This window comes from Calonectris borealis, chromosome 1, assembly GCF_964195595.1.
Source record: "Calonectris borealis chromosome 1, bCalBor7.hap1.2, whole genome shotgun sequence".
Taxonomy (NCBI): Eukaryota; Metazoa; Chordata; class Aves; order Procellariiformes; family Procellariidae; genus Calonectris; species Calonectris borealis.
In genome coordinates, this window is record NC_134312.1 from 65,319,122 (window position 1) to 65,340,718 (window position 21,597).

The 21,597-nt window shown below is 41.6% G+C and overlaps 1 protein-coding gene across 1 annotated transcript in view; it reads left to right on the forward strand.

Moving 5' to 3' along the window:
* PTN (pleiotrophin) overlaps positions 1 to 21,597 on the forward strand; it is an 82,546-nt gene that overhangs the window by 46,430 nt on the left and 14,519 nt on the right. Inside the window, exons 2-4 of the mRNA XM_075158221.1 lie at positions 11,100 to 11,209; positions 12,719 to 12,892; positions 14,002 to 14,163. Coding sequence (XP_075014322.1) covers positions 11,101 to 11,209; positions 12,719 to 12,892; positions 14,002 to 14,163 — 445 coding nt within the window. The 5' untranslated portion in view covers position 11,100. The remainder of the gene's footprint in view (positions 1 to 11,099; positions 11,210 to 12,718; positions 12,893 to 14,001; positions 14,164 to 21,597) is intronic.

The window sequence follows — 21,597 nt, forward strand, 5'->3', positions numbered from 1 at the left end:
CCGTGAGCAAAAGAGAGGAAGAAAATGTGTGCGTTGTGGATGAGAGCCAAATAAGAGCTCGGGGAGAGGAGAAGGAGAGAAAACTGATTTCAACAGTGATGTTCATTTCAACGATGTAGTTTCTAAGAGAAATTTTGAAGGCCAGGGCTAAGAAAACGATCTGTATACACTGGCTGGGGACCAACAGAGAAAATAGCAACCGCCCCTTTTACGTTTAATAAGTGTAATGCCTCTCTTGAAAGGACAGCATGTTTTTTCACCCTCTTATTGACGTGGTTAATTTCTTAACATCAGCTTATGATACTGAATGGTTTTTTTTGCAATTATGACATTTTAAAAATATTAGGTGTGTTCCCTAGGCTTTCTGAAAATAAAATCACTTCTGTAAAATATCGTGTTGGAAATTTGGAAAGAGAGAAGCATAAAATTTTTAATCCCCTTTGGAGGGTTTTGGCCATCTCTATTAGATTTTTAGTTCCCTGGCCTTTTAACCATCCGTACTGCCTGTGTTTGTTTAGCTCTGTGTTTCCACTTATTACGCTTCTCCTCTCAGGAAGAAACTATTTGTTACCATTATATTTTTTGTTTGCAACACTGCTGCGTGAATGCTAAACTTTCACAAAAAAAATGACATCTTTTATAATTGATTCCTTCTTCTGTGATCAGATACAGGCTTATAATGTCCTAGGTTGGTAAAATTTTGCTTAAAACTTGCAAGGAAGGAATTGCACAGCTCTTGGTGCTCCCTCAGAGACAGAGCTGGCTAACGAGAACTCCAAATGGAGGTTCAGATTTCTAGGTCTGATGTTATGTTGCAGAAGTATCTGGAGATTCTGCCCACAAGAAACAGTACGATCCTTTGTATAGCTTGTGTAAAATTATATTTTTAATGGAAGGGAATACAGTTTAATATTAGTGGAAACGAAGACAAAGAAAATTATTTTAATTTATAAAAATGCTTTCAAAAACTTGCCATCTTGTTGAAATTTATGTTCTCCCATAAAACATTTTAATTTTGGCAAAACATTTTGGAAAATGGAAGAAATGTTCTGTCTGTATTTGTTTGGACCAGCTCTTTTCTTGAGTCTCGAGTCAGTCTAAATTATGCTCAGCGCTAAAAGGCAGGATTCATGTACCCAGGGGTATCTGTTATCAACTCGAACTATTAATTTATGTCTGGGGAGCTAGAAATATAAAATATCCACAGCATGTGTGTTTGCCTTAGCCTGATGTGAGAGACAAACATGCAATCAACTATGCAAATATCAAAGGCTAGGGGAACTGTTATCCACAACTTAACTAATTACTTCAGCTTATTAACTTGAACAAAGCTAGATGGGGCATGTTAATCGATCATTGGTTTTGACTTTTTGTTGTTTACATTTTAATAATTTTCTTCAGTCATGAAACTCTTGGTTCCCTGCTTATTTTTATGGCATTGGCATAACTCGCTGGCCTCAATGCTCATTTTTCTGGCCCTTGATGATGGCCATGTTGAGAAGAGAACATGAAGTTGATTACATATTGAAAAATGTAGTCCCCGAGCTGTACACGGCGATTTTCGATGTGAAGTGTTTAACTTGGGCTTATCAGAAGGGTCATGCTGTGATTTTTTTCCTTTTTAGCTAACTGTTTGATTCCGGCTTGTTATTATGGGTACCCTGTGCTGTAGCTGAGCGTAAATGCTGGTTTTTTTTTTAAAAAAAAAAAGTTTGCCAAATACCATTTCAGCCTTCTAGAGTTTTCTCACTTCTCCCTGGCTGATCTGCAGCAACAAACAGACAGTTATACTCAATTTTATTCTTTTTTAAATTTGCCACTATACTACTGAATAAATTGCTGCTTACCCAACTCCTTCCAGTACCGGCTCACCTTGGAAGCAATTGCCTCTTCCCTACCAGCTGCCGCTTGCCAGCTTCCCCTCTCCTGCAGGGAGGGCAGAGCATCGCTGGACCTGCCTCCCTGTGGGGTGGCCCTTCTCTCCCCCCCCACGTGGAAGCGAAGGAGGGAATAGAAAAAAGAAAAGCTGAGAAGCGCCTGTTAGTCACAACTCCCCGATTCTCTATCATTTTGCCAGACAGAGCAACCTGCCGGCTGCACGGTGTCTGCCTGTTGGAACGGGGACCTGGAGGCTGGGCGCTGAGACGCCGGGCCCGCTACCCAGCCGTCCTCCTGCGGCTGAAATGCAGGGAGCTTTTTTCAGTGGGGTTTGGGGTTCCCTACACCGCTTTGAACTAACTTGTTAGCACAGAGACTCAGACCACTGGCGTCCACTGTTCTGACGCAGCTCCCAAAACTTCATGACTGTACCACAAGAGAATTCCCATCCCAGTCAGGGAAGTAAAAGGAGTAAGGGAAATGAGCACACAGATTTTGCTTTGGGCAGCATTGCAGCGGCTGCAGTCTCTGAATTAATATGGGGGGGTGTTGGTACGCTGACCAAACCTCCCACCCCCTAATCCCCCCGAGAATAAAATATAATTTCATTACTTCATTTGACCAAAGAAGAAAACTTGGTGTTTCATCATTATTCTAGTAGGTTTTCTTTAATAAAATCGTTCTGAAACATAACCATTGTTAGAAATGAGATTAAGGCATGGTCTTTTAGCCAAAGATAGTATCATTTGCTTCAGCAATCACTTGTTATAATTAAAGGTTCTTTCTTTCCTTAAACCTTGTCTCATTTTTAGGCTTAGACTACTAAGGCTATAGCAGAAGTTCTGTTTGAAATGAACACAGCATTTCTTCAGTCCATGAAGGTGCAACTAAATGGTGAAGATCAGCAAGTTGGCTCAAGGCCTTATGCTGTGAGGAGAGTTTGGGGATCTTTACCGATAAGGAAGCATACAGAGAAATATATGTGATTTCCATGTCTACTTTTAGGAAGAAAAAATAAGGTGAATAAAGATTTAGCATTAGATAAAGAAGCAACATTACAGTGGCAGGGTAGCCAAGACAAAGAAATAAATTACTGCTGTTGAAAACTGGAAAGAGACTTAATGAAAAGCTGGTACCTGGAAGACATTTGGGTGAGATCAGGGAGAAACATCAGGTACAGGTGGCCTGGGCAATGAATTGGAGAAGTTGGACAGAGGTATAGTACCTGCAAATGGATATTTTTGGGTTAGCCCACACACACTCTGAAATGGTAGACTGGTAGACAGGACTTGAAGGTCCAGAAAAGGTCCAGAAAAGATAGAAACCAGAGTAAAAGTGATAGAGCTGTAATGGAAATTAATGATACTTTGTGTAAACAAATAACTACTGGTATGCATAAGATAGGATTCATATGACTCAAAACGACTTTGGAGAAAAATGGAAAAACATCTACTGTGTCGACCCAAAGTTGGATGTGAATTTAGTTAGAAGTCCTTGTAGTGTTATGCATAAGGAAAATATAATAAGGACATCTCTCATTATAGAAGGGTTTATCTTTGCAAATTTAGATTAGAAGGTAAATGTCGGTGCTAATAATAATAATAGGGGCTAATTATTTGTGGATGTGATTTCTTCACTACCTACCATAGGACTATAAAAAGTTGGTGCTATTTTAGAATTTAATTCAGTATGATCTTACAGCTCATCCTTAAAAATAACCACTTGTATCAAGTGTTAACAAGCTGATTTAGTTTATATTACATAGGTTCGTGAACATAAATCTAATTAAAGTTTTCAATTTTAAAAGTTGATTTTTAAGAATTTAAGTAAACTGTGTTGGACCAATGCAAGATTTTTAATAATGGATTCTTTCAAATCTCTTTGTATCAAAGTAAAAAAAAAAATATTGAAATTTGTTTCCTCAAGAAAAAAGAGGGGGGGAAAAAAGCCTGTAGAGAGGAATTCTAAATCTAATTGGGGAGCAGCCCACTAAAGTGCTGTCGGGAGCTTGCGAGAATTTAAGAAAATGGTACAGATCATCCAAGAAAGTAGTGTCTTGGAAGTCCAGAAATGGCAGATTGCTGAGACTCACCAAAAACCAAGCTGACTTAAATCTTGCAAGGGAAATGAAAAGCAAATCTAGATTACCTTTTTTTCCTAGTCCCGCAAATAAAGACAATAAAGGAAATGTGTATGTGTGCGAGGGGAGGGGGAACATTTTACAGTTGGAAGATTACTGTTCACAAAGGTCTGGCTCCAAAAGTGTGGAGCATTTGCCTCGGTTTTCAGTATGGGAGATCAGGTAGGACATAGAGGCATGCACCAGATGGTGAATGAGAAAGAGACCTGGAGAAGCAGAAGTTTCTGCAGCTGTTACAGAGGTTAAACTCCCAAGAGCCGAATGCTCTCAACTTCTCTTTTATGGAGGAAACTGTGTGTTTCCCTCTTGGACTACTGCAAAAATGGCACTTGACATTTCAGATTCATTAAGACTGTTAAAACATGCATCAAATACTTCCTGCTGTTGTACAACTGGAGCATAGCAAATATAATATTTTTATTTAAGAAGGGGGAAACAAACAGATCCAGGTAACTGCAGACATGTTCATCTGCCCTTGATGGACTGCAAAATAGAGCACATTTTGAATAAGAGAATAATTTAAGAAGCGGAGGTAAATGTTAAGTTTCATTAAACACAGCATGTGTTTACTGAAAGGAGACTGATCTCCCAAACTAGCTCACTTAAAAACTGATTTTGTAGACGTGACTAATCTGGGACTAATCAAACTGTAATTTATTAAAGTATTTGTTGTGGGACCTGATGAGAAATTATTCATTCAAGCAGGGGGAAAAAAGGGATTAATGCAAAAGGTAGTTCTAACATGGGTAAGGAGCTTAAAGAGGATTCAATATGAGCAGTGTTGTGAAGAGAAAGAATGGGCTGTAGGAATTCAAGTCTGCTTTTGGGATGCATTTTATTTATTCATAATCATAGGATGAAAATGATAGTGTACTAAAAGACGAAGCTGGGAGTCCTAGTTATGCTCAAAATATTGTTTATGGGCAAAGAGGAACCATACATTTTATATATATTTATATAAAGTCAAAAATTTATTGTTAGTGTAATTGAAATGTTAAGAGTCTAATCCAAGAATCATTATTAATATCGATGTAATTATTACAGGGAAGGAATGTCTATGCAGCATCCTGGCCTGTATCAGAAATAGCGTGGCCAGCAGGAGCAGGGAGGTGATCGTGCCCCTGTACTCGGCACTGGTGAGGCCGCACCTCGAATCCTGTGTTCAGTTTTGGGCCCCTCACTACAAGAAGGACACTGAGGTGCTGGAGCGTGTCCAGAGAAGGGCAACGAAGCTGGTGAAGGGCCTGGAGCACAAGCCTTAGGAGGAGCGGCTGAGGGAACTGGGGTTGTTTAGTCTGGAGAAGAGGAGGCTGAGGGGAGACCTCATCGTGCTCTACAACTACCTGAAAGGAGGTTGTAGCGAGGTGGGTGTTGGTCTCTTCTGCCAAGTAACAAGCGATAGGACGAGAGGAAATGGCCTCAAGTTGCACAAGGGAGGTTTAAATTGGATATTAGGAAAAATTTCTTTACTGAAGAGTGGTCAAGCCTTGGAACAGGCTGCCCAGGGACGTGGTTGAGTCACCATCCCTGGAAGTATTTAAAAGACGTGTAGATGAGGTGCTTAGGGACATGGTGTAGTGGGTATGGTGGTGTTGGGTTGATGGTTGGACTTGATGATCTTAGAGCTCTTTTCCAATCTTAATGATTCTATGATTCTATGATTCTATGTCAATAATAACAATAACACCGCCACCACCACCACAATTAAAATTGTTATACATATACTTAGATTCAATTGCTTTTCCTAATGTTACGCTGACCCTTCCCCAGCTCCTCTTAGCCCTAAGGTTGGTAGTTTTGTTATAGTGTTGGTGGTAGGGATGGTTATGGTGACTTATCGGCATCTTGAGTTCTTTGCCAGGAGGAATATCATGTTCATGTTGATGGTTTCTTCTTCCTCACTTTAGGATCATCTTGGGGTTGGTCTTGTATGTTTGCTCTCATGCTTTTATAGCTTTTTCTTTTTTCATTGGTCTGCAGCTTCATGTTAGGTCCAAACTTACTATATATGGCGCCTTTTAGGTATGTTGGAAACTATTTCTGTGTTCTCTTTCTTACTTTTATATCCAGTTTTGAGCTTCAGGTCTGCATTTCTTTATCTGACCATGGGTGAGTTGTTTATAGCTGGGGGGTCTCCATTGTCAAGCCTGTGCCCCATCTCGTATCTCCCATACCTGTACTCCTCTACACTGCATCCCGTGTCTCCACTTCTCCAGGCCTTCGCTAAGATACCAATCCTGTATTTCTCTATAGTACGTTATTATAATAGAGTCATAAAACCTGGGTGGCTCCCTACAGTGACAAAGAAAAGTAAATCAATTAGCCATAGCCAGCTGGTCAATTAGAAAAATTGCTGTTGTAGCTAAACTAAATGTGACAAAGCTGCGGACAGGCCAAGGAAAGCTCAGGCAGAGCAAGCCTCGACAAGCCTCAGTCCTGAGGCCTTGCAAACTCACTACAAAGTCCATGGCCTGTCACTAGCGGTGGCAATACATACAGTATTGCAATACGTGCAGGGTTGCGGAGTAACAGCATTATCAACACACCTGATGTTTGGCATATTATACTGGCAGAGCTGGAGGATACGGACGGGTTAAATCATGTGAGAAAACCTGATAGTTCAGAGTGGGAGATTACACTCGTATGGACTAATAATAAAATACTTGCTTCTATAGTCTGGGACCTTGCCAGCTGCTTTGGAAGGAACAGATGAAGAGAAGGGCTTGTGAGTAATAGTTATTAACAGCAAAAAAGCCACCTGCAAAAGGCATATGTGATGCTAGGATGTGCTGCATATGCTAGTTTCAGTAAGGCTATGAAAAATAAACACTTGCTCATCGATGCAGCTTCATCTGAAATTGGTTTGTTGGATGCTTGTGTTCAGGAAAGACTTGTTCAGCCGTGAGAAGTGGAGAACCTGTGTTTGAGTTAGTTGCGTGAGTGCAGACAGAGTTGCTCCGGCAAGCTTGCCTTGCACTAACAGAGATCCAAAGGTCTACAGAGCACAGCACGAAAACACCTGGGCCACCTTGGGCTGCCAGCTTGGGTATGAAGGAAGCAAGCTGCATTTGCAGCATCTTGGATTGGAGGGAGTAAAATTTTTCTCTTGAGCCTGACAAAGCCTGGCACTGCATGAAAGCGTCTGTAGTGCTTCTGGACCCAAATGGAAGTGTCTGCATGTGCTATGCTGTATTGATACTGGTTTGGGTCTCTGGTAGAGCTGGGATTTGTGAGCTGCGGTCCATAGGATAGGTATTTCCTAAAACAGTTGGTACACTTGTGGACTGTACTCATCACAGCAAACAGATGATTTAATGAATCTGGTTCAGGAGAGATGAGTGCGATTGTAAAATCAGGTTGGGGGTAGTGTGGGATTTGGAGTGGGACGCTCAAGCTCTGCTCAGAAGGTCCTTTAAACTGCAGCTGTACTGTGGCTTCTTGGTTCTCTTTCTGGTGCTCAACATGCAATTGAACCCATGGAGGAACTCCTTAATTTTCTGATTGCCTCCCATTTTTTAGTTTTCCTTTCATTTTTCACTCCCAAGCAGAGATTGACTGTGAAATCAACTGTAAAACTGAATAATTCCTGTGCCTAATTTTTTTTGGGAGAAGCCACTTGCTACGGTGCATCTCAGCTGGGCTTCACTTTTCACCTCCTTACACACTTCGTGTTTTCCTAACACTCTCTATTTTAGTGTTTAACCATCATTAGCTACTTCTGTCTTCTCTCCCTCCTGTTTTGGTGCTCTTTTCGTGATTATTCACTCTCTTTCTCTGATCTTGTTCCAGCTTACCGTTTAAACTGTTCTAAACTCTCTTTCTTTCTCTTTACCTTTTCTCTCTTCTGAAGTTTCCTGGAGCTCCCCCCATGCCAAATGTCTCTTTTCTTTCCTTCTCTTTTATTTTTGTCTTCCTGTTGGTTGTAAATGTCACTGCCATTTGTTTAAATGCTGCTGCCTTGCTCTGTTTAGGGGCTGTCATACAGGATTTTAGAAACACTTGCCCTTCATGACACACGATTTACTTGTTACCATTGGTGTAGATAGAAGGCTCATTACAAAAAAAAAGTCAAGGAGGAGTCCATTTTGCCTGTCGTGAAACACTTGTTTTTTCATTGCTATTAACATTTTTGGCAGTTCTTTAAACCAAAGGTTGAACTGGAAATGTTATCACAGAACCTAATGAAAAGGAAAAATGGTCACCTTCAAATTTTTTTGGGGAAAAAAAAAAGACAAAGTTTTTTTTTTCCAGTGGAATATATTGTTTTCAAAAACAAATCCAGTTTGACAACTTTTTCTCCTCATCCATCTTTTTAATGGCCAGCTGAAATATTTGCAAGGAAAACTGAAGATTGAACTCAAATGATTACTGGTAGGTGGGATTTTCTGGCCTTCTGAAAAAATATCTAATATATAATGGGTACTGTATATAGGCCGTAGATGATGTTTGAAATTTTGTGGGAGCACCTGCCTTTGCTGATCTATCATGTGCAAAACTATTATGCAATTTTCTGTAATCGCACCGGTTACATCAAATTCGAGGTGTTGGAGGGGTGAGAGGCAAGGCCTCCTTCTGTACAACATGGCTTTTCACTTGCTGATAATTAATAGCAAAGGCACTTCAGGAAGCAGCCTGGCTCTCTCTCTACCAGAGGGAGAGAGATAGATATATATATGCAGGTTTAGTGTTTGCCGTAGCCAACTTGGCAAGTATTTTGGCTGTAGAGAGACTTGGAGTCTTAAGGAAACATGCTATATTAAGACTCCATGTGGTTTTGTTTATAGGGCTTCTGGAACATTTCAGACTCCAAAACCCAGCTATTTTCCCTGCCTGTTTTGCTGAAAATAATGTCGATCAGATTTGAATTTGAGTCTTTGTCAACTTAATATAAGGCAGCTTCCCTAAAGACAGATATCCATGGCTCCCGGTGACTGCCCTCAGCCCGTGGGGGTGCGTGTGACCGCATCCCAGGTCCCTGGGGTGGGCCGCAGGGATGCAGGAGGGAGCCCCAAGCCCACAGCGGGCATCTCTTGCGTGTGGCAACATCCTGCGCAACAAACCCACTGGTGCTGCCTTGGTTCCGACAATGGGGGTGTCAGGATGCTCCTGAGATCCCCAGACAGCGTGCTGGGACGGTGTCTTGAGCTTGTGGAAGTATCTGTCTCTTTCCATATGTTTCTACACAAGCACTTAATACTCCTTCAATGAGGGAGTCTGGTGAGTTGTTGAGAAGAGAGGAAGTGAGAAGATAAATGGTTGTGAAAATGGGATGTGAGGTGAGGTGCAGTGCTACTGGTGGTGACGTTTCTGCAAGGGAAAGGGGCTGGGGGGGGAAGTTTGGTGTCTTAACAGCGTTGCAACTGTTTGAGGTAAGCTGAATAAAAAGGCAGGTTGCGTATTTTTTTTTTTTATTGCTTAATTTATTTATTTATTTCATTTTTTGTAAAGTGTGAGAGGCTCTAAGTGGAAACATGTAGCAGAAGAAAGGGAAAAACAAACCCAAGCTCACACAGGACTCATGTGCACTCTAGCTCCAGGCTGTTTGAGTTCACTGGAAATGCTGGTGGTCCTTTCTTCATGATGGGAAATGGTACTTTCCTTTGAAGTAAACCAAACTGGTGCTAATGACAGCTCTTTCAGACCAGGTCTGAATGCCAGGTCTCTTGCAATCTTCACATGAACTTTATTTCAACAAAACTATTAAATTTTCTCATCTGGCTTCTAGCACGATATTAAAGATGAATACTTAAAAGTCTGTGTATTTGGGATTCTTCTCCTGTTTTCCATGTCAATTACAATTATGTTGCTTTTGAACAAGAGATTGCCAGCAGGGAATACTGAGGAGTGCCAAATTAAATTTCAAATACATTTTGTTCTTTGTTCATGGTGAGAATTATTTTTTCCCTAAGGTTGCTGTGCTCAGAAAGATGTGCTCAGGTTGCCTGTAAACTCTCTGTAGTATCAGTTTATTTGAGTTTTTAATGCCAGCTTAGTGGCTAGCACTGTTGACACCTCCTCGGAGGGCTGGTGTAACATGAATGTCATGGGCCCTGGTTTGAAAAAGGCTGGAGAAACCTTCCATCTGAGCAATCTCTAGTTCACTGTCTTGGTACCTGGCCGCCTGCTAGAGAGGTGTCTCTGGGAAATTGGGAAGTTGCGTATTTTTCACATAGGTATTTGTTATGGCCCTGCTTTCTGATAAACAATGCCAAAATGAGACAATGCAAATTATAGCAAAGTGAAAGGGAAATATGTGTGTAAGCCATGGAAGTCAGCCAGCTCTGAATGACTTTCAGTGATTGGCTAGTAACTGATGCTTCACCACCAAGCAAATGTTTTTAATACCTTTTTATATTTGAATATTTACTTCCCCAATCAAGATTTTGGGTTCATTAGCATGCTATGGATAGCTTTTAGTTGTGTGTGCAAGTCCTATCTCTGTGCCTATTTTGCATTTCAGGCAATTAGCTTAGTTTATATTAGGAAGAGACACTAATTGGAGGGGAAAGAAAAGGTAAGTACCAACATGCCAATGACAATTAAGATAATATATGACATATTACCTATATAAGTTTTCATGAAAGAAGCTCTTTTCAGATGTCAAGTAAGCCTAATAAGAACTTTAACCCTTGCAAGGTGGACAGTGTAGCATTCCCTACTTCATATGAACGGATAAGATGAAACACGAAGTATATGTTATGTTTAGTTTTACACAATAAATCACAGCCAGAGGTCAGGAAAGAAGAGAGACGTTCCAGGCCCATCAGGAGCCTTGATTCTCTGACAGGTTTCCAGAAGGTGAGCAATAATTACTGAACTTCCTGTGGCAAAACTCATCCATAACATCAGCAATGTAGATCAGGGATTTGGGACACAGGCTGGAAAATAATTGTTAAAAATCTTTGTATTCTCTCTGGAATGAAGATAATTGCCCATTCTGCCAATGGCTAATTATGTTTGACCTGCTTGTGTCTTGTGGCCCTGAAGCAGAGTTTCCCGAAAACGCTGTAGCAACACTTTAGATAGGGTCCCACTTTTTACAGTCTAACCAACCTTTTTTTCCTCTCTTGTTAATCCCCAGAATGCAACAGCAACAACAGCAACGTCGAATGTTCACAGCTGCCCTCCTGGCACTTGTTTTCATTCTGGCAGCTGTGAGTACCACCGAGGCCGGCAAAAAAGAGAAACCAGGTAAGGTCCAGTGTAATTTAGAGTTAATCCCCGAGATAGATTGCATACATGGGAGAATGTCAAATGCTTCTGGTTTTGTCATGAAATTCAGGTCATTTGTTAACCTTTTGACATACAGGGGAGGGATTTGTGCCTGTGACGTGTTGTTCTGTGTTAAGTAGGAAAACAGAAAGTACTTTCCATGAAAGCTGGCAGCTTGACAGCCCCAGAGACCGGGGTCCTCAGTTTATCACAGGGTGGGTGTTGCAAGGCAGCTTAAAATTTGCTCTGGGAATAGGTTCATGCTTGCCTTAGGGAGAAGCAAACAGGAGTGATGAAGGAGCAGTTATCATGTCGCTCGTTCAGTGTTGTATATGACAATGCTACGCCAATGCTGTGTGATGTGGAAAACCTCCGACAAAGAATTGAACTAACTCGCTGCTGCAGAGAGACAGCCAGACATCCAGCGGTAGTTGCTTTCTGTCAGTGATGAACTCAGACCTCATTATAGGAGAGACAGGCCTGGGGTGGAAAATTCACATCTATCAAACCCAGTTTTGACTTTTTTTTAAGGAACACATCTTTTGGTGTTTTTCTTAAGGTCTTAGTATTTACAGGCTACTTACACACCAGTTTATATGACCTGTGAGTCTATGAGAATTAGTGTTCCCATTGAAAAAAAAGGTGTTTCTAACCATTGTGGCTGTATGGAAATATGAAAAAATGTGAACGTAAATATACAAGAGATAGAAGGAAAATAATTTTATATAAGGTTATTTAAAATTACTTGTGATGTTTTGAGGCCCTAGCTAATTATTTTTGTGAACTCTTGGGTTTGATAACATTGCTGTCTTTCTCATCAGACTTGGGTTTAACGATTTAAATGAAATCATGATCCTTACTTTTGCCCCTGAGCAACAAACCCACCTGTATTAACAGAATTTCGAGTAGAGCTCTCCATGTAGTTTTTTCTTTGCCTTTGGAGTTTTGTCATATTCTGACATAAAATGTGACATGGTATACCAAGTGAAAAGTTTGTATCTCACAGCTGTTCCCTGGAGGTGCTCAAATCCTCTGATACACGACGTCAACACATACATTTCTAATTTGTATAGTGTGTAGTGCTTCACTTGGAACTGAAAATATTTGCATGCTATCAGCTACTGGAGGAGTGTCCTTTCTGAGTGAGCCCTCCTGCATGTTTTGGCCAGTGATCCCTGAAGGTTTCTAGATGATTCCCCATTCTGAAGATGAGAATCCACTCCAGAATATCTAAGTGGACTAGTAGACATGGTAGTGGGACTGAAATTGAATGATCCACCCTGCTTTGGAGTCAGAGGCTGACCTGTCTCTGCAGAACTGTGAAAAGGATGCCAGACCTTTTGCTTTTGGAGCAATTGTTTTACGAATGTCTTCCTTATTCACCCTTTCAGGTGCTGAGACTGTTTCGTGATGGTTAGGGAACTTCTCCGTAGGCTCTGGGTGCTGACCGCTTCTCTTGCTTGGGTTTGGTTCCTTGTCTTTGTCCAGAGAAAAAGGCGAAGAAGTCTGACTGCGGGGAATGGCAGTGGAGCGTCTGTGTGCCCACCAGTGGTGACTGTGGCCTGGGGACGCGCGAGGGCACTCGCACTGGAGCTGAGTGCAAACAAACCACCAAGACTCAGAAGTGTAAGATTCCCTGCAACTGGAAGAAGCAATTCGGAGGTAGGCACCACTCTCTCAGGGGATTTGCTTTGGTTTTTACTCAAGTATGGGGCAGGAAGTCTTCTTGGAAGCAGAAGTGTTTTCTGCTTAGCCCCTTGGTGAAGGGGCTGCTTCTCTATTTCCAGTTCATCACAGCTGGAACACGTAAGACATCAGAAGGCAGCTTCTTCAGAGTAAAGCAGCTTCCTCTGCAGAGAGTCCATATAACCTACTTAATGTAAACTCAGTCTTCCAGCAGCATGTTTAAATTTGCTCTCCTGTGGTGTAAAACCCTATATAAGGCAGCAATGTAAGTGTCTCATGTTCTCTCCCAGCTGTGAATCTCTGCGGTGGTTACCACAGGCTTTACGTGACCTTGTGACATGTGATTTGCAGCATGGAGCATGGGTGACTACCAGTGTGTGCATTGAAAGGAGTGAATGAAGACCAGTGTATTTCATCTATATTATTCCATTCAGAAGATTCATCTATAACAGTTCAGAAAGATCCATCAGATCTGTCCTGGACAAGATGTCTGTCCAGGGCTTACTCTTGCAAACTTGTTTTTTTTATAGTAAACAGCTTGTATGGCTTTGACATAATTGTGACCTTACCAAGGCAATCAGTGCAGCAGTTACAGACTTGACAAGTTCATAGTTGCACATACGTCCTTGAAACTATTCAATCCTTATTTGGTAACCTTTGGCATCACACAAATGGAGGAACAGCCATATAGAATGTGAATGACATTTCCCACTGCTGTTTTGTCTGTCTGTCTTTCTTTCTCTTTCTTTCTTTTTCTTTCTTTCTTTCTTTCTTTTTCTTTCTTTCTTTCTTTCTTTCTTTCTTTTTCTTGTGTATCTTCGTAGTTAAATCCATTTTCCTTTATATGACAATAATGCAATATCCACACAAAAGCAAGAGGATTCCATTTTAAAGCATTTGTGGGGAGACACTGCAATTATCACTGCAAATCATCTTTAAATTTTTCTTGGGATTCCTTTCTTCAGTTGCATGATCCTTTTGTCTACAAGCACTGGCTGTCTGTGATATCCTATTAGACTCATAGCATTTTTGTTTTCACACTCAGTCATTCTGTTTTTAAATTGCTTTTTATTTACTCGTTGCAGCGGAGTGCAAATACCAGTTCCAGGCCTGGGGAGAATGTGACTTGAATACTGCCTTGAAGACTCGAACCGGGAACCTAAAGAGAGCCCTTCATAATGCTGACTGCCAGAAGACTGTCACAATCTCAAAGCCCTGTGGGAAACTTACCAAACCCAAACCTCAAGGTAAATTCCATCTGCTGAGAACTGCACACTAGTTCATTTAAATCACTGGATTTGTGATGTCCTACATGCTTCAATGGGAACTAAATAGTACAGGAGATTCTACTTTCATGGCCTTTCCTCAGTTCTGCACTGCTCCTACCTCCCAGCAGTCAGGCAGACAATATTCCTGAGTTGTGTAGTCAAGGCAGGCTCACACACAAGAAGTGAGCTGAAGATCAGAGCTTCAATTTTAACCTTAGACCACCCGTACTGTTACCAGTTTGCTTATGCTCGGTAGACCTCCAGGGTACGGCTGCCTTTCATAACTCACCTGTTGACAGGAACAGACCAATAATAGCGTGCAAAAACATCTCTCAATAAAGACGCCTTTTGTATAAGGTTTGTTTTGTATTGAATAATGACTAGTTGAAAAAGGGACTGCTTTCCTTCTGGACGGGTAGTATTCAAGGGATGTTCTGCTCACTGCATGGTGAAAAGAGGGTATGTGGATGTTTTGCGCTCTTGGGGTTGTTTATTCTTCACTCAAAGATAGCAGGAAGGAGAATATGGAATGTATATGTCTCATTTAAATGCCAGTGAGAGTGTAATTCCTAGTACACAGAAAGGCACATGCCCTGCATTTGTGTTTCCAGGTGTCCCTTAGACAAACTTATTTTCTTTCTAATCATTAAAGCCTTTTAATGTACTCCTTTGTTGGAGTAGCAGCTGTTATGTGTGTAGGATGATTTATAGTGGGAGCTAAAACTGTGAGATCTTGTTTGAGATACAGAAGTAATGTGTTTTAAGTGGATTATACAAGCTATGCTACCCTGGCATTTGTTTGCTTAAAACCAGCTAGGTTTAACACATTCCAGGCTTTGAATACTTGTATAAGTATAAAAATAAATGTGGTTAGGAGTGACAGGTGCAACTTGGACCAGCAGTTTTCACATTGTGGATAGTGGTGCACCATTGATCTGAGGGGTACCTGCAGGTGGCCTGCACCGCTTGTGCAACCAGACATGTCTGATGAGGCTGCAGGCGCTTTCTGTGTGTGTGCATGCAATCCATCTGCTTTGCAGTCAGTACAGCTGTAACTGGTCTTCCTCGCACACCATCCACAGAGTTACCAGATAAGCACTGAGTCTAGAACCTGTGTAGATAATGACAAGCTGTGAAGTAGAAAGGATACAACTAGATTTTGAGAGACCAGCTGACTTTGTTGAGTTGGCAGCAATAAACATCTTCATTTGGGGATGGAAGTGACTGGGTGGGAATGCGGGAAGGGCTTTGAGCTGTGTGATTTTATTGTTTATTAGTTTGGGGGGAAGGATTTTTTTTTGTTTGGGTTTTTTTTTAAGTTTCCATGCCTAAGTGGCATTTGGGAGTTTATTGAATGAAGCTTCCTATTGTGCTGCCAGAATGCCTCTGCTGCTCGAGCCACTAGTAGCCCTCTGCCTTGTTCTGCTCCCGCTGAGTCAGTATAGTCTGTCAATAGCTGTCAGAAGAGCGGAGAGGGAGACAAAGCGGAGCGTTGGTGCAGCATCGTTTTGTGACAGCAGTGCTGTTGGGTGGTACAGGGTCGTTTTCAAGTTACAGTTTTAAAGGCAGTGCTTGTGAAATTACTGGATTGGAGTTAACTTCAAATGATTCTAGGTTTGAGTGAGTTATAGCTGAGACTGAAACTCGGACTGGGACTGACTGCAGCAAACATAGTTACGTGGTTTGACTTAATTAGGAAACCTGACTTCATTTGATTTGAAGGAATGCAAAAGGAGAAATAGGTACAAACGTAGGTTTGTGATCATAATAACTGTGGGCAGAAATTCTGCTCTCCTGATTTGTGTTAGAAATCTCATGGCATCTTCCTGCATGCCACCTGCTCGTTCATCTGCTGTTGGTGTTAGTAGGAGCAGCTCGCATGGAATTCACACACTTGCAGCCTGCCTGGGCCCTGAGCTAAAGATAAGAAATCCATATTGCAGATCTGTGGGCGTAACTACATAGGAGCTACGCCGGACAGTATATTGGCAGCAGTAGAAGGAACTAGAGTAAGAAATCAGGTCAAGCAGATTAGTACTGTGTGAAATGTTGTGCCCTACTGAACTTTATTTCTGAATTAAAAATCTGAGTGCTGACATGTAGGCTGAAATAAGAGTATTTGTTTTCTTCCCGAGGTGAAGGAAATTACAGGTTGGAGGTAAGTCCCCACCCACATCTAGATAAAGGAAAAATTAAACTGTATCCAATCTGTAGTTAGAATGGAACCCGATTTAATTCTTTGGAGATGAGAAGTAAGATGTAGATTATTGTCTGAGCACTTGGAATGGACTGCAGGTACCTATTAGGCTCCCTTTTCACCCATAGGTTCGCATCAGTGGCTTAAGACTGCAAGAGAAAAAGCATATGATACGTTATTTGGAAGCAGCAATCTTTTTCTGAGGCATAGTGTTGCATAAGGTCTGCATTGATGTGCAGCTAGACCTGTAAATGCTGATCAAGTGCCGTACATTCCTACTGTGATTGCCTGGAGTGGCAGGGCAGTGGCTCTTTGGCATTTGGGAGCTCTGGCAGCAGAATAGTAAGTGAGGGGCTTATTGATTACAGGAGTCTGTTCTACCCCTAAACGGTTACCTTTCTGACTGGTGTGTGCTTCAAGAGCTGCATCACTGAATACATCTCTGACAGCAATAGGTTGGGAGTACCAAAAGCAGATACAAACTGACCAAGAATATTGCACTGAAAAATACTGGTATTTTGCACATTTGCTGATAAAAAGTATATTTTGGTTTTCCAGCAACTTCTATGAGCTGTGGCAAAACTTCTGCTAAATTAAACCAGGAGATACTCGTTAACCTTGGGAATCAATGCCTGCCTCATAAACTGGTGATCTAAGTGTTCTTATGGATTTGTTTTATCACTAGTCAGCATTCATGGAAAAGCCTTGAAATCTTTTTGAAGCACTCTCATTAGTTTGGAAACCAAAGAAAAAAACCTGATATTTTTTCCTTATCAGCCATTACTCTGTCTCAGTATTTTTTCTTCTGAGCAGTTGACTCTAAGTATGGATTGTAGTCTGCGACGCTTGGGCATTTTGGAGCTCACTGCTTGCAAGAGGAGAATTATTAGAGAAACTCTGCTGTATATTGAATTTAAGGGGGAGAACAGATGATGAATCAGGAATTTGAATTTTTTCTGGATTTCTGACGAGCTCTTTTCTCCATAGCTTTGCTGAGGTGTTCTCAGATTGGAAGACAATAGCTTGGTCTTGGGCTGCTGTGCTAAAGTATAGTTAACCGAGGATGAAAACTGTCGTCTGTTCTTGAATTGTACATTTGGACAGAGAGATTGTCAGCAACGTGACAGTGATATCCCAGACACCATGGTTTGTGTATTTAGTACACAAATGAGGTCATGAGAAAGCCTGTCACAAAGGGTGGAAAGGATGAAAGGATAATTTTTATCACAAAATCCCAGCGGAGGCAGCCACCTCTCCTCTAGCACACACAATTGCATATTCTAATCAGTGTCTGCAAGGCCAGGGATGTTCAAGGTCTCTCTAAACTATCTTGACAGATGTGAAAGACTCAGGCACTTCTGTCGAGTGGCTGCTCTAATGGCCAACTTGCACTGGAGAGCAGAAAACGCTTCCGACATACTCCATCTGGCCTACTTCACGGCCACCCAAGCTTGATTGATGGTTGTTCCGGTTCCAGCCCGCCAGAAAGTAAAAGAATGGGGTATTGTCAGGATTCAGGAAACATTTTGCTTTAACCGCTGAGAGAGGAGGAATTTATTTTTATTGAGCTGGGTTGCCTGATAAGCTTTATTTCTTTTTCACTCTTTCCGTCACTCTCATTCTTCCTCTCTCTCTCCCCATATCTCTTGTACTTTTAGCTATTTATTCTCCTGATTAAGATAAAATTAAATAGAATAAGCAGTCTGCCTGCTCTTTCTGCAATGTACCCTTCATTTTTTGAATTATGCTCCTTTTTTCTCTGATAACTTTTTCACCCAGCTGTATTTAGTTCTTTTTAATAAATCTCCCTTCCCAACTTTGTATCAATTTACAGTATATCTGATCTATGAGTTACTTTATTGTGGCTCAGCTCAGTCCTTGCCGCATAGGAAAACAATTCCAACTGAGGTTGGCAAACATTAACACTGGCTTACACTACTGTTGTCTTTAATAATTCGGGTGGCGTCCAAAGATCCCATCCTCCAACACGCAGTGTTTGGAAAGGTTTCTCACATGAAGGCAAGACCTACCAGACTTGTTAATGGCTGTAATCTCTTTCCTGTAATGCAGATCAGGTGTAGCATTTGAGGGTCTAGCAAGGTGTCGGTGCAGTTCCCTGTGTTTGGCACGGTGTGCGTGCTACTGCAGTGGAGGAAAAACTACGCTCCTTGTGTTTTTAATAATTTCATATCCTTTGAAAAGCTTTACTTAAGAGTTCAGTGCAATATAAATAATCCGTACTACATCGTTTCTTTTATCTAGCAATCTTTACAGGTAGCAATTAGCTAATCCTCCTATCGCTCAGTGGAGCTGATGAATTACAATTTAAAGAAAAGTAGTAATTGAAAGTCAGAAAGACTAAATGGTTTTCCAGGTTTACACAGTATCAGTGTCAGGTCCAGGCACTCAGCTCGGAGCTGTTGACTCTTGGCTCCATGCTCTGACTAGTAGCTGCTGCGCCTTTTTTCCTAGTCTGCAATTACAATTATCAGAATGTGACGATTTAATTCAAGGTGAGTGTCTGAACTACAGTCTTTATCTAGGGTCTTTGGTTTTGACATTAGTAATCTCAGTGGACTCAAGACAGTGTTTGACACTGATTTACCTTGTGTCTTCTTAGGGAGATTGGTGTCCAAACATAGAGCTGGACTTCTGTTAATAAGCAGGTATATCCCCGTCCTTACTTTGGTGCCAGGAGCAGAAAACAACATGTGTTTTCTGAGCGCTACAGTGGCAGCCTTGATTTCTACCTGCAGAGAGGACATCTTACTCACAGTGCACTGCCAGGGCAGACTGACTGCGCTTTGGCAGGGTAACTTGGCTGCTGGCTGTTGCAAGGAGCTGACAGTGACGTCTGATAAGCAGCTATTCATTGCTCAGACAAACTGGGTGCTGTACTGACGAAAATGACCACCTGTGGCCCGCTCCATTTCGCATGTTGGCAGTCTGCTTTTTCTGGGGTGCCCTCCTTCAACTTTGCCTTTGTGCAGCAACAAAATGTCTGCTTCTAAAGAGTAACTGGAGGGGACGCAGGGGGAGAAGAAATGACTTGTTAGAACTGTGATTTTCTTTTGTTTGAAAGATGCTGGTGTCTCCTCTGTTGGCATCACACTCGTGCTGTATCTCCCTCTGTAGGTTTCAGAATTCCCCATCTTCAATGTAACTCATTAGTCGTGCAGGCATGCAGCTAGCGTAATAATTAGTATTACAGGAGGCAGAATAATAGGATCTGCTCAAACTAATTAGATATAAAAATGAGGGATTTTCTCATATTAGGAAACAGCTGTGATAGTTAAACAAAAACCCGAAAGGCAAAATAGGGAGTTTTTTCTCCTGCTCTAGAGGATGAGGCAGGTTTACTGAAGAATGGCCTCTGGCACTGACGAGGAGCCTGCAGTGAAATACAGCGATCTGGGCTCTGCGGGGCAGACACTGGCAGTGGGTGCCCAGTGGGAACAGCATAGCTGGCTGTTATTATTGTTGCTATCATCATGATTATTTGCATTGCATGAGTGCCCAGAGGCCCCAGCTGAAAAAGGGTGCCATTGTACTAAGCACTGCATAAACACTGTGAGAGGCAGTTTTGCTGTGAATAATTTGTGCCTTATGGAGCTGAGAAATGTGAAAACCAAGAGAAGAAACAGTGGTCCGGAGGGGTGAGACTGGGTACTAAGTGCTTGGTTGTGTTTCCCTGTGCCCCTTGCTAGTCTGAGGACAAGGCTTGTTATTTCAAGATGAAGTAAAACTCACTGGCAGCTTTAGGCTCTGAGACACATCTCTGTGATTTGGCTCCTGCTGCCATAACTCGAGGAAATAAGATTTTTCTCAATTTAAGTGGGAACAAGGGTAAGCCATATAAGAAAAATAAACACAATGATGGTTACAGTATGGACCAGCCGCAGGCAGCTAGTAAGCTGGCAGTGCAGCCCATAACTAATAAAGTTTGGATGTGTTTTAATTCTGTTTTTTCTGCTTCCATTTCATTATGTTTCTTGGAGGCTTTGCACTGTAGTGTCCCGTGAGACTGCTTTTGTACCTTTGAAAAATTGTGCTGATTGGATAAATAATTTGAGTGCATTGTCACATCATAACATAATGTCAATCTGATTGACACAGCCCTGATTCCAGGGAGCAGGAAATGCTTGTAGGAGAGGGAGAAGGAGAAATACTGTTTTTAAAAAGAAGTATTTTTCAATTGTTCGGCAGCTTTTACAGGTGTTTTTGAAAAGAAAAGGTTGGGAATTTTCATGGGAAACCTAGACCTCCATGTTTTCTCACCCCCTGGTTTGTGTTACAGATTTTTTTTTCTGTGCTGCTCCAAAAGATGAAAAACTGGATGTGACAAATGTTCTTGTTTAACCCTCTTGTGCCTGCAGGAGTTTCTTTTAGGGTTTAATACAGACCTTTGTGGGTGAAAGTTTAAATAGCCTTGTGTGTGCCAATTCTGTTACATGCTCATTGTCTCACTTTCCTGGCTTGCAAGAGCAGTCCAGCCTCCTTGGCATTAGTCAGTGCCCTTGAGCCGTGAAAATGCCTGAAGCTGTGGGACTTGCTGTGATAAAAGATATGCCATCAGCAAATGTTTACACTCATTACTGTTCCCAGCAGTGAAAGAGAGAGAAAGCTCTGTTCCTTCCTTTCTGCCCTTTCCTTTTCTACTTCTTCACTTCCTTTCCTTTCAAGCTTTTTTCTCCCTTTTTTATCCCTCCATCTCATTTTCCATGTCGCCATCTCTCTATCTTTTCTTCTATCTCTGCTTACTGTGAAAGTTTTGCAGGCAACTTTTCAGAGGGTGGAGCACGGATCAAAGCAAAGCCCGTGTCCTTTGCCCTGAGTGTAGATCCCATCTGGGGCAGATGCAGAAAATACAACGGAGAAACGCGTGTGCCTGGTTTTCAAAAAATTAACTAAATAAAATGGGGTCTCTATTCACAGTAAATCACAAATAACTTTCTGCTAAATAACTATTTGCTGGTCTCAGTTTGACATATAAACTGCCTCAATGTGTGATCTATTTGCTTCTCTGTGGATACAAGTAAATGCCAAACTCCAAATGCATTATTAATACTTTTTGTTTTCAGCAGTCTCCTGCAGACATGTGAATGCAGAGAGTAAACTCTGAATGTGTCAGTCTGTGCCTGCACAGTCTCGCTGGCATTAAGAGGCATCTTGTGTACAGCATAGACAGAGGGCTGAAGAGCCAGCTGGGACTGGGT